At 47.8% G+C, this 12,950-nt stretch overlaps 2 protein-coding genes across 3 annotated transcripts in view; one reads left to right on the top strand and one right to left on the bottom strand.

Moving 5' to 3' along the window:
• Window positions 1–780: 780 nt before the first annotated feature.
• On the bottom strand, window positions 781–3,236 carry CHRAC1 (chromatin accessibility complex subunit 1). The gene is made up of 3 exons (XM_058815135.1): window positions 3,057–3,236; window positions 2,337–2,463; window positions 781–1,608 (listed from the first exon to the last, which is right to left on the bottom strand). Exons 1-3 carry the CDS (start codon window positions 3,192–3,194, stop codon window positions 1,463–1,465), a joined length of 411 nt encoding a protein of 136 aa, XP_058671118.1. The 5' UTR covers window positions 3,195–3,236; the 3' UTR covers window positions 781–1,462.
• Window positions 3,237–9,378: 6,142 nt separating this feature from the next.
• The window catches only part of TRAPPC9 (trafficking protein particle complex subunit 9), a 447,408-nt gene continuing 443,836 nt past the window's right edge, over window positions 9,379–12,950 (top strand). For both annotated transcript variants that reach the window (XM_058802185.1, XM_058802177.1), the window contains exon 1: window positions 9,379–9,962. In XM_058802185.1, the coding sequence (XP_058658168.1) occupies window positions 9,379–9,962 (584 nt within the window). The remainder of the gene's footprint in view (window positions 9,963–12,950) is intronic.

The following is a 12,950-nucleotide window of genomic DNA, read 5'->3' as shown; positions in this document are numbered from 1 at the left end:
TTGTGATCCATCCATGGTTCAGGTATTTGCTTGTTGCCCTCACCCCTGTTTCTGCTAGAGATTCACTGTGCAATTTTGTGCTGGTGGATCTTCTTTTCTTTCCCAAAAAACTGGCACCCCCTCCCCCCACCAGATTTCCACACTCAGTTTTCCACCCATCTCCATGCACTTTTAATAATAAAAAAGCACAAACCAGCTCTTAGAACAATGGTTTAGTTCTGCCTTTCCCCACTTGGGAATTTTCCCAGTGATCCAGCTCCACTCAGCACTCACTGCAGAATTCCTGGTACAATCTGATTTTCATTTATGGCAGCTTCAGGAACATTTCTTACAGTGCAGCATCCTCTGCTCTGTTCAAACAGCAGGAGCATTTCTGGTGTGGCTCAGGAGCTCTGCCAGTCCCTGACCCCACCTGCCCAAGCTTTCTTAGAATGTGTAATGTGCTGGACTGTGGATGTGCTGGAGCTCCCTGCTATGTTTTAAGAGAAGCTGAGTGTGGTTGTGCCTTCAACCCAAGAGAAATTGTTCAGCTGTTCAGTTCTGGTAACTCTTTACCATGCCCTCCAAATTAGGCTGCTGCTTGAGACAAATTCCTGGCTGATTTGCTGCCCAGCTTTTTTGGTGTGGGAGGTTTTTATGACCCATTAACATTTCCATGCTTACCTGGGGCATTTTTCACCCCTGGGGACAGATCTTGGTCACTTCTCTCTCTCAGACATTGCCACACTGACCACATGTGTGACTGAAACTGGAAAGAACTACAGGAAGTTTCTGCATCCATTGTCAAGTTTTCATACAAAACATTTATTTAAAAAGTTGCATGTAAAGTTCCACACAGGATGGTTGCCATTTCTGTAGTACAAAAAGAAAAGCAAACCAAAACCAAATGAAAAACCCATCTCTGTCACTCACATGGTAAAGGAGCTGCTCTTTCTCAAGAACCCACAATTAACAGACTTCAATGTGCATTTTGGCAAGAGACGCTGCAGAATTGGAGTTCATTCAAGAAGAGGGTTCTGGATGCACACATTTACATAATTTCCTACCCCATTTACCACCACAGCTACAGAACCACCATTAGCTCTTGGGATGGATCTCCTCCTCTCCCACATGGCTGCTTTCACAGACTTTTTTAAGGGACTTGGTCCACTTTTGGAGCTTTTGAACTGAAAGCTGCCTGTAAGAAATTTTCAATTTGGGTAATGATTGTCTGACAAAGTCATTTCAAATCACCTGACCAAGCTCTGCTGTCAGGTTTGCACTGTCTCTTCCTGCCCCACTGTGTTTCTGAGGGAAGAATTCCATTCTCCAACGAGTATAAAGTTCAATTTCTAAACTTCTCAAAGCAAAAGCAGATGGCTCAGTGTAAAAATACATCCAGCATCTGGATTCTCAGTCACAAAAATAACATCCTTTATACAATAGAAAAATGGATCAACTATGAAACAATTCTCCATTGGCCTTAAGATCCAACACTGTCACCAACAGCTTCATCTTCATCCTCCTCCTCCTCAGCCTCATCATCGTCTTCCCTCACTTCTCCATCTCGCTTCTCTTTTTCAAGCATTTTTAGGTATTTGCTAGCTAGGATCTTCTTTGGCAAGATATCTGAAAGGCAGAATTGCTGCTTTTATTACCTATTTCAATACTTGCATTGCATTGTTAATACTATTGTATCCAAACCACTGAAGAAATGAAGTCAAAAAGAAATATTCCTATTTTTAACAAACCTTGGGTGAATAACCAGGTAAGTCAGCCTGACTCACACACTGCTGTAAGAGTAGAAGGGAGTTGCCCACTTATGGCACAAGTAACCAAAGATAAGGACTCTCTTTCATGACTGATTACTGGCAACTTTTACTGTCTGCTGATGTAAACTGTTTGATGTAAAACAAAGTGCTCAACTGCCTTAGATACAATGAGCCATTAATATAAAATCCAAGTATCAGTAAAAATGTGTGTATCTAGAAGCTTAGAGGGACCATAACTTATAGATTCCTATGTGTCATTTTTAGTCCACATAACTTCTCACCTAAAGATGTGCAATAATCTTCTTCCACAGGCTGAAAGCTTTCAGATGGAACTGCTGCAATTTAGGAAATGCTTAAGGCAATATCCTGAGAACTGTATACAGTGTAACTGTATAATTTAGAGGCAGCAGAAAAATCCCCATTCACAAAGAAATGTTTTCAGGGAAGTAGTTTATGAGTTCCAGCTGAATGCTAACCAGGAGATCAATGACCAGTAGGAGAACTGGGTCCTCACAAAACAGAGCATTAAGAGCAAGATTTTATTTTCCAAAACAGACACTGGATTTACCCTTGTGTTAGCAATACCTGCAAGGAACTGAAAGGTCTCACACTCTTCTGCTGTATGAGACAGATCAGTGTACGTCAGAGCGTTCTTCTCCTTCCCTCTGCCGTGTTTGTAGGAGTATGTAGCCAAATACTGAACAAAAAGCTCCTAAAAAATGAAAACAGAAATTAGTAGTAGTCAGACTAAGAATTCAAACATATCATTTATTCCTATCTAAAGGCAGAAGCCCCATATTTAACTGCACATACAATGGGCGCCTCAGTGCAGAGACTCATTACATTTTAGTACCTGAAGGGAATCTACAGGGAAGATGGAGAGAGACTATTTACAAGGGCATGTAGTGACAAGACAAGGGGGAATGGCTCCAAACTGACAGAAAGCAGGTTTAGATCAGATATTAGGAAGAAATTCTTCCCTCCGAGGGTGGTGAGGCCCTGGCACAGGTTGCACAGAGAAGCTGTGGCCGTCCCATCCCAGGAAGTGTTCAAGGCCAGGCTGGACGGAGCTTGGAGCAACCAGGGACAGTGGAAGGTGTCCCTGGCCATGGCACGGCTTTGTAAAGAGATGTTCTTTCAAGTTTCTCCCAACACAAACCATTCTGTGATTCTAGACTCGGGATGCGGGCAGAGAAGGGGAGCAGGAGCCCGGCCCAAGCCGGGGCAGCGCTCCGAGGGCAGAGGCCCCTCAGCCGGGGACGGGAGGCGCGGGGGGCCCGAGGGCAGGGCAGGGCGAGCCGGTACCGTGGCCTTGGCCGTGAGGAACAGCGCGTCCTGGTTGATGCTGGATACCTCCGGGGAGCTCTTCATGATGACACGGATCCGCGACAGGGGCAGAGACACCAGACGGTGCTCGGTGCCGCTCAGCCGCGCCGCCGCCATCTCAGCCCGTCCCAGCGGCAGCGAGGGCACGGCCCGCCGGGAGCTGTAGGCGGCGGCTGCCGGGACTACAGCTCCCTACAGCACCGGGATCTCGACTACAGCTCCCTACAGCACCGGGACTACAGCTCCCTACAGCACCGGGATCTCGACTACAGCTCCCTACAGCACCGGGACTACAGCTCCCTATAGCACCGGGATCTCGACTACAGCTCCCTACAGCACCGGGACTACAGCTCCCTGCAGCTCTCTACAGCACCGAGATCTGGACTACAGCTCCCTGCAGCACCGGGACTACAGCTCCCTGCAGCACCGGGAGGGACCCGCCTCCTATCCGGGACTACAGCTCCCTACGTCTCCCTGCAATACAGGGACGCTCACACAGGGACGCTCCCTCTGCAGCATCCCGGCCCCACCGGCGCTCTCCTCCCCGCCGCGGACAGACAGCGGGCCCGGGGATTGCCGGGCGAGCTGAGGCTGCGGCGGCTGCGAGTTCCTTCATAGAATCACAGAAGCAAATAGGCTGGAAAGGATCTCTGAGATGATCGAGTCCAGCCTGTGACCGATCACCAGGTGGCTGCAGAGTGATAAGGTCACACCTCTGAGTTTCCTTTATTCCAGGCTAAACAACTGCACCTCTTCAGAATTGTGCTCCAGCCCCTTCACCGGCGTTGTGTCCCATCTCTGGACATGCTCCAGCACCTCAGTGTCCTTCCTACATTGATGGGCCCAGAACTGGACACAGCACTCGAGGTGTGGCTGCCCCAGTGCCCAGCACAGAGGAACAGTCACTGCCCTGGTCCTGCTGGCCACACTGGTGCTGGCACAGAAGCTCAGGAGGCCTCCTTGGCCAGCTGGGCACATACCGTCTCATGTTCAGCCACTGCCAACCAGCACTTCCAGGTCCTTTTCCAGCAGGTCATTTTGTGCTGAGCAGCTTTCAAGTCACTCTTCCCACCTGGGCAGGCAGGAGCAGCCTTGGGGCTTCCCCTTCCTCAGCTCTCATCATGGCTCCTCAGCCCCAGGCTGGCACAGGAGGATGGGAAGCTTGTTCTAAATGGAAACTGGGCATCTCCTGTGTGTATCCCAATTACAGGCCACTGCTAACAAAGCTGTTAACCCAAGCTGTAATTACAGGCTGCTCAACACCTCTGCAGCTGTAGTACAGTGCCAGGGAATGCGTCTGGTCATCCTGACACTTGTCAGAGCTGTGGGGGAGGTGTGGAGGGCAGGTGTAAGCTATGAAGTGATGATGGGCCTGTATCTTCATTATTAGCACATTCCCCACATTTACACTGTGGGCCTGCTGCATGAGAAGGTTGTAAGGTGCTTGTGGATGGGGTTTTGGTGCTGCGAGTGTTTGCTCCAGAAGTTTGCCTGTGCCTGTGCCTGTTTGGGTAAGAGCTGCAGGCCGAGTGAGCACTTCCAGAAGTGATGACATTGTTTGCATTAATTCATTAATGGTTTCAATCAAAAAGATTCCAGTATGCTTTACAAACAACATGCCTGATGGTTTGTGTTGGTAAGAAATCTGCTAAGGCCACTATATAATCTCCACTTAATATGAGAGAGAAGAGCAGACCTTTTCCAGAATACAGAATAATAATTCACATGGAATTTAGGGGAGAAAGGAATGTACCCACAAAGAATCATTACATGGAAAACACAGGAGTTTATTGACTGAATGTTACTATTTTATACAGAATTTGCCCAGTACATAAGGCCAAGCCTACAGATGATACTGATTTATTGATAAAATATAGCACCATGAACAGTTGGAAGTGCAAGGATAACAACAGTATATGATAAATTCCAAAATTCCTGCATTTGGGGACATCATTTATAGTTAGCTATTGCAGATAATCTCTATCTCTTAGGCTGTATAATCCTTTGAGATTATATTTTATGTGAGCCATTGTATGTATGTTATATCTGAAAGGAAGCACAAATATCCTAAGATGCTGCCTGGATGTCTGGAAGGATTGGTTTCTTTCTTCATCCTTATTGTCTTGTGACATCTTGTGGAGACAGCTGACATTGCTCCAGCAGTGAATTTCTTAAAAATACTGCCGGGGTCTTTCATGATTTCGATATACAAATAAACCTCATCAAACTGCCAGGATTTCTGAGGGCATTGAGCCTGGTGGTGGGAAGGCACTGGTGAAGGACCCTCTGAGCTCCTCAGAGCTGCTCTTTTCCCCTGTGCCAGTGAGACCCTGGCCAGGTGTAGGTGCCTCTGTGAGTCACTGTGTCCCAGAGAAGGGACAAAGGGAGCAGGAGCTGCCCCTGGCAGGGAAGGGAGGCTGTGAGTGACTGGGCTGAGCACTCCCCATCCCTCCCTGGCCCTGAGGCCGTGCTGCTGTTGGGCTTGGTCAGCCTCTGTCTGAGACTCTGAGGCCAGCTGGTGCTGCCATCTCTCCAGCTCCTTTCCCTCTGGGAAATTTTGTCCATTTTTTGGAAGATAACAGAAGGTCAAGGCTAAAGTTTGTTCAGTTCCTTTTATGCTGCTGTTTTTCCTCATGTCTCCTAAATTGGGGAAAGCCAAGAGGAGCAGAGAGTCCTGCCTGGAGCCCACAGCTCGTGCCACAGTGGCTGACGAGACCTGGAAAGAGGTTGTGGCCAGGTGAGGGTTAATGTTTTCTTCCAAGTAACAAGTGACAGTACAAGTGGAAATGGCCTCAAGTTGTGCCATTGGGAGGTTTAGATTGGATATTAGGAAAAATTTCTCCACCAAAAGGGTCGTCAAGCATTGGTACCATCTGCCAAGGGAAGTGATTGAGTCACCATCCCATAAGGGATATGAAAGACATGTAGATGGGGTCTTAGGAACATGGTTTAGAGGTGGCCTTGGCAGTACTAGGTTAGACTTGATGATATTAAGGGTCTTTTCCAACCTAAATGATTCTGTGATTCTACCCTAAATGCAATTGTACATGCAGATTTTTCAAGCACTGCGAGTTCTATTGAAGTTACTTTGTTGGAGTGCCACTACTTTAACTCATGACATGGACCCTTATGAAAGGCTGCAATAAGGTCCCTGGACCCTTCTCCAGGATGAGCAACCCAAACTCTCTCAGGCTGTCTCCACAGGAAGGGCACTTCAGCCTTCTGAGGATTTCCATGGTTTCCTCTCGAGCTGTTCGAAGAGGTCCATGAATTTTTCTTGTACTGTGGATTCTAGACCTGGAAGTCTCACCAGAGTGGAGCAGAGGGGCAGAATTCCCTCCCTCACCTGCTGCCCACACTGTGGGATCAGCCCAGGACATGTTTGGCTTTCTGGATGTAAGTGCACACATGGCCAGCTCACATCCAGCCTCTCATCCACCAGCACCCCCAAGTCCTTCTTGGTGGGGCTGCTCTCAACCCACTTATTCCCCAGCCTGTGCTGATACTGGGGTTTGGTTATCCACATGCAGCATCTCACACTTGCATCATTAAGGTTCCCACATCCTCCACCAGAAGTTCACCTGAACTCTCATACAAGGCTCAACTTCTGGAGTTTTGTACTTCCAGAGTCTTCAAGATTTTGCCATTTAAGCTACGTGACTGAGAAATCCTCTCAGAGGAAGATCTTTCTCTTCTTGATGAGGCTCAGGAGGGACCTCATTGCTCTCTACAATTACCTCAAAGGAGCTTGTAGTGAGCTGGGGCTGGCCTCTTTTGCTGTGCCAGCAGTGTGAGGACCAGTGGAAATGGACTTAAGATGAGAGAAGGGAGATGCTGATAAGAAAAAAAAAAAAAATTGTTCGGGTAGTCGGGTATTGGAATACACTGCCCAGGGTGGTGGTGGAATCACCATTCCTGGGAGGGTTTCAGGTGAAAACCTGAGTCTGGCGGTGTGGTTCAGGGGTTACAGTGGCACTGCTGGGCTGACAGTTGGACTGGATGATTCTATGACACCAGACCAGTTTCGGGATTTGGGAATGCCAGGAAGGCTCACTTCGTTCTAAGGGCTAGCTAGAGCTCTGTAGGTTTTCATACACAGTCGGCTGAAGTTCACCAGGTGAATCACTCGTTCGTCCACTCCTTGGAGCAATGCCTCGTGTTCACAGGCTCCCAGTCCCTGTGGAATCCCCGGGAGCAGCACCGCGGACGACAGCAGAGAATCGCCGCGCTCCCCCTCACGACTCTCCCGCCATGGCCCGCCGCGCATGCGGGGCGGAGCGGCCATTGCCGTCAGTTCCGGCGGCAGCGGGGCGGCTCCTGTCCCGGCTGTGAGTGCCGCTTCCCCGGTTACCGCCCGGCAGCCGCGTCCCCCTGTGCTAGACCGGCTCCTGTCCCGGCTGTGAGTGCCGCGTCCCCCTGTCCTAGAGCGGTTCCTGTCCCGGCTGTGAGTGCCGCTTCCCCGCTTAGCGCCCGGCAGCCGCGTCCCCCCGTCCCGGCTGTGAGTGCCGCTTCCCCGCTTAGCGCCCGGCAGCCGCGTCCCCCTGTCCTAGAGCAGTTCCCGCCCGGGCTGTCAGTGCCCTTTCCCCGGTTACCGCCCGCTCTCGCTGCCCACAGACCGGCTCCTGCCGGCAGCCGCGTTCCCCCGTCCTAGAGCGGTTCCCGCCCGGGCTGTCAGTGCCCTTTCCCCGGTTACCGCCCGCCCTCACTAGCCAAAGACCGGCTCTTGCCGGGCTGTCGGTGCCCCTTTCCCGGTTGCCACCCGGCAGCCGCTTCCCCAGAGCAGCTCCCCCGCGCCTTTCGCTGTCCCTGACGGGGCTCAGGGGGGTGTGCGCCTCCGCCGCGCCTCTGCTGCGCTTGGCTCTTCTGCAGTTTATTCTTTTTCCCTCCTAAACTTGGCCGGCCCGGGGACAGGGAAAGGGGGGAGCTCCCAGCCGCTGCGGCCTCTGCTGGGGGAAGTGGCAGGACGGTGCTGCTGCACGCTGGGAATGGGGCTGCTGCCCTGGAATGGGGCTGCACCCTGAGAATGGGGCTGTATCCTGGGATGGGGCTGCACCCCGGGATGGGGCTGCACTCAGGAATGGGGCTGCACTCTGGAATGGGGCTGTATCCTGGGAATGGGGCTGCACACTGGGGATGGGGCTTCACCCTGGGATGGGGCTGTATCCTGGAATAGGGCTGTACCCTGGGGATGGGGCTGCACCCTGGGATGGGGCTGTATCCTGGGATAGGGCTGTATCCTGGAATAGGGCTGTATCCTGGAATAGGGCTGCACCCTGGGATGGGGCTGTATCCTGGAATAGGGCTGTACCCTGGGGATGGGGCTGCACCCCGGGATGGGGCTGCTGGGCAGTTCCCGGGCAGTGCGGTGGGACACGGGAGCTACAGTCCATAGTTGTGAGGAGCCTTTCCTCCAGGCAGCTGTTTCTTTGTCACTTGTGTCCTGGTGGGCTCGGAACTCGTCGTTCTTGTAAAACCAGTGGTGTCAAGTCTAAAGCTGGGCTGAGTTTGTTTTGTTTTGTCCGTGTGTTTGTTTTTGTGGAGGTTTGGGGTTTTGTTTGTGTTTTTGGGTGGTATTTACGGTTCAGGGCTTTGGAGGTGAAATTCACGAAGGGATCCGTGGGGTCCAGGAGGTCTCAGACATGAAAGGATTCAGGGATGTGCATCTTCATTCAAGACTCAGCTGCAGTGCAGTAATTTGTTTTAGAGAGCTCAGGAGAAAAGGGATTCTAAATACTTAAATGTTAAAGCAGAAAACATTGCCTGGTCTTTACCTGTGTGTGTTTTGAGAAAGCAAGACTTTGCTTTTCCTTAAAAATAGGTGGTCTGGTTCTGATTTTCCTTTCCTTGGCCATGTGTGATCACTGACCACTGCGTAAAGTTTGGTGATCCTGATTTGGTGCCTGTTTGCACCTGACCCCACACAGTTTTGCATATTTCCCTAATAAAATGAGACTGAAGAGCCTGAGTCTGACAGGCTGTCCTGAGCTGGTATTTCTGCCCAGTGGCTGTGGTAGAGACTTGTGTAGCTGCACAGGGAGTAAGATTCACTTGGAAAGTCCTTATTTACAGAGTTTTATTTGATAAATGACTAAAAGTAGTCCTTGTGCACAGTGTAATGTCAGTAGGTTGCATGGTTGAAGATTCAGTAAAATAATGAAAGAAACAGTGGTATTGTAGCACATAAATTCAGGCTGCAGAAATGTTTAGCATCAAGCCCTGGTTTGATTCAACAACCCCGTGCACTTCTGAAGGTTAAAAAATAATCTGTGTTTTTCTTTCACTAGCCTGCAGCTGATGCAAAATGAGTGTTCCTGACTACATGCAGTGTGCTGAGGATCATCAGACCCTCCTGGTGGTGGTGCAGCCCGTTGGCATTGTCCCTGAAGAGAGCTTTTTCAGGATCTACAAGCGCATTTCGGCCGTGAGCCAGGTGAACGTGCGCGACTCGCAGCGAGTGCTCTACATCCGCTACAGGCACCACTACCCCCCGGAGAACAACGAGTGGGGCGATTTTCAGACGCACCGCAAGGTCGTGGGGCTGATCACCATCACAGAGTGCTCTTCAGCCAAGGAATGGCCTCAGACTTTTGAAAAATTCCATCTTCAGAAGGAAATGTATGGCTCTACTCTGTATGACTCCCGCTTGTTTGTCTTTGGGCTTCAAGGAGAGATTGCAGAGCAGCCCCGCACAGATGTGGCCTTTTATCCCAGTTATGATGAGTGTGAGACTGTGGAGAAGAGAATAGAAGATTTTATTGAGTCCCTCTTCATAGTGCTGGAGTCCAAGCGTCTCGACAGAGCCACTGATAAGTCTGGAGACAAGATCCCCCTGCTCTGTGTCCCTTTTGAGAAGAAGGATTTCGTAGGGCTGGACACCGACAGTAGGTAAGCAGCTGCTTTTGTCAGCTCACAGGTCTTAAAACACCACATCTGTGCCACTTGCCAGCTTTTAGGATAAGCCTATTTGAAAGGACAGGGTGAGCCTTGTCCCAGCAGAGCTGTGCCCTGATCTTTCTGTGTCTGCTTGCTGTAGTTTTAAGAGAATTTAACACATAGTCTCACTGTGTTTGATGTTCTGAGCTTGTTTTTATGTATACATTTAATTGATGAAGCTCATCAAATAGCAGGAAGAAGTCACAGGAGTGGTTTGACAGATTCTGCTCTAATGAGACTTTTTGCTGGAAAACTTCCAATGTTTTATAGATATACAGTATTAATAAAAAAATTCAGTCAGCATCAATGAAACTATTTTTATATCATGTTGAATAGTAGTTGACTATCCTACTTACTGTATTTTTTCTCTTGAAACCTCTGTCTACTTTTTCATTCTATAGACAATGGCTGTTTATTTTGATAATGAAGTCCAGCATCTTTCCCTGTCCTTCTTTGTTTCATGTAATTATTTGTTATCACTTTTTACCTGTCTTGTTTTGCTAGCTGTGTGGTTTTTTGTATGTTAGAGTTTTATCCCCCTATTTTTCCTTCCTCCTCATTTGCATATTCATCTGTCAGATTTGAGTGTTGCATAGTTCCTTTGCAAGGGATAAGTAATTCTGGCTTGATAGCTACAGGCAGGTGCAAAATCTCTTTGACTCTGCTATTTGCAGTCAAATCCAGGGGATGGAAGCATCCACCTTTTGTCCTGGCAAAGACAGAGGTGGAGAAGCCATATGAAAACCCAGGAAATAATGGTATTCATATCAGAGGTTTTTATGTGTGTAAAAGCTCAGAGGTGTCCAGGCAGGTCTGTGAAGCTTTTAGATCAAATTAATCAGCTCTGCCTGCATTGCTGGTCCTGGCCTTGGAATCAGGAAGAAAGCATTCCAGGTTTCTAATTAGTTTGAAGCTTTTGTTAAATTTTGTTAAATGGCTTGAAGGACCATCAGTACCTCAGTGCCCTGCTCCTCTTTGGTGAGCACTTGAACTGGCTCTGACCAGTTGGTCCCTGTTTGTCCCTGCACTACTCTTCAGTTATCAGTATGAATTACTGTGTTACTGCTTTTTGCATGTGGGTGGTAAAGTTGAGAAGTCTGGACAAGCCTTTTTAGAATCTTGTCTTTCATTACTCAGCTTGAATGAAATTTGGCTGAATGTAATCAAAATCTCCTGTCCCGAATAGGTAGCAAATGATAATTGTTGGCCAAGAGTCTCAAAATCAGAAGGAGTTCTGCTGTTCAGTTGTGTCCTATAAAAATTGTGATTTGGAAATGGTTTTTTAGATGAATGACTTGTTTCTGAGCAGTAGTTGTGTTGTAACTGGTGGGAAATATTCCTTCCTTGGGAAGTTCTGAGCTGGAGTGGCAGCAGAATGTGTGCCCACACATCTCCAGGCAGGTATTTGATGCTGTTGCAGTGAGGAATTCAGATTCAGTGTGGTGCTTCAGTTCTTGGCAGAATGGAGGGTGTGTGACCCTGCCTGTGGACACAGGGGTTTATCCAGAGTTAATCACTGCCTCAGCTCTGCACACACCTTGCTGGCAGGTCTGAATACCAAACAGCTTCTCAGTGAGTCTGGATCAATGGATGCACTTGAAATGTTTCCTGCACTGAGCTGCTCAAGGAAAAGCTGTTAAATATTCTAATTTTCAGTTCAATAGTAAGAAAGTTCTTCAGATCTATTTTGCTGTGGAGTTAGTACTTCTGATTGTTTTAAAACTTAGGATTTATACATTAAAACTTAAGAAAGCTGAATGAAAATATATTTCTAGTTTCTCTGCACAGGAGCCTTTCTAGGCATTTTCATGCACCCTGATGCATCTCTGCCCTCTGTTCTAAAGCACAAACTCAGGTCCATGGAGTAAGGTTGAACTCAGATCAGTTTATATCAGTTTAACTAACATACTTTCAAGCCAAAGCCTTTGGATGTGAGCCAGTGACAGTAACATTGCATTTCATTATTTGTGCGTTTTTTGCTGCTTGGATTGCAGTTCACAGGATTTTATTTTAGCACATTCCCTTCTGTAGTGACAGATTGACTAATGAAGGGAAAGCACTGCAGACCAGGGAGAGACAGGGCCAGGAAGGACCTTCTTCAATAGAGAGCAGTTTGTGTTTTTGCAAGAGTGGGTGTGTAATTCTGATCAGGGAGGGCTCAAGGTTGTTTGAATGCAGGAAATGGGTACCTCTGGTAGAACAACTTTTGCTACTTTGTTGGTTTTGAGTCTGTCACCATAATGATTTTACAGAAAGAAATAAAAACATGATGATATTGAGATACTGAGACAAATGAAGCAGCTTTTTCTAGCACAGGTGGAAATTTCTAAAGGGTTAAAGGCAAAGAAAGTCCTTTGATCTTTTCTGTATACTTTCTGTCTATTTGCAATTTTTGTATACAATGTATCCTGACCTCCCAGTCAGTGTGCAACCAATTACTTAAAACCACAAATGTTCTCTGTTAAATAAATGTCAGAGAAGACACACTGTTCTTGTAACAGAGGGTGTGTGTCTGCTGCTGTAATTGTGGATACCGACTTAGGCTAAATAAACATATATTTTCCTGTATCTTCTGAAATTGAAATTAAATGGCAGTATGTAGCAAAGGTGTAATTAAGTGTGTGGTGCAACTGCAACCTAGAGGTGTTGGGTTGATAGATTGAGGGAAATATGTTGAGAATTTGCATGGGCCACATAATTCTGATCACATGATTTGGAGACTAATTAAAACTATTGAACATAGTTTGTATCTTAAAAGATACTCTTCTGCAAGTATTTTATGGTCAAATATTAATGTTAATATTTATGTGATGATCAGAGCTTTATATATAAACCTGATCTTCTCCCTCACCCAGTTAGAAGACTTTCATTACCTTGGTTGCATGATAATTGCCATGCAAGTCAACTGATTGGCTGATTTTAAGATGCAAAGTTCATAAA

Source organism: Ammospiza caudacuta, chromosome 1 (genome assembly GCF_027887145.1).
Source record: "Ammospiza caudacuta isolate bAmmCau1 chromosome 1, bAmmCau1.pri, whole genome shotgun sequence".
NCBI classification, from domain to species: domain Eukaryota; kingdom Metazoa; phylum Chordata; class Aves; order Passeriformes; family Passerellidae; genus Ammospiza; species Ammospiza caudacuta.
This window is presented reverse-complemented; position numbering and strand designations above follow the sequence as displayed.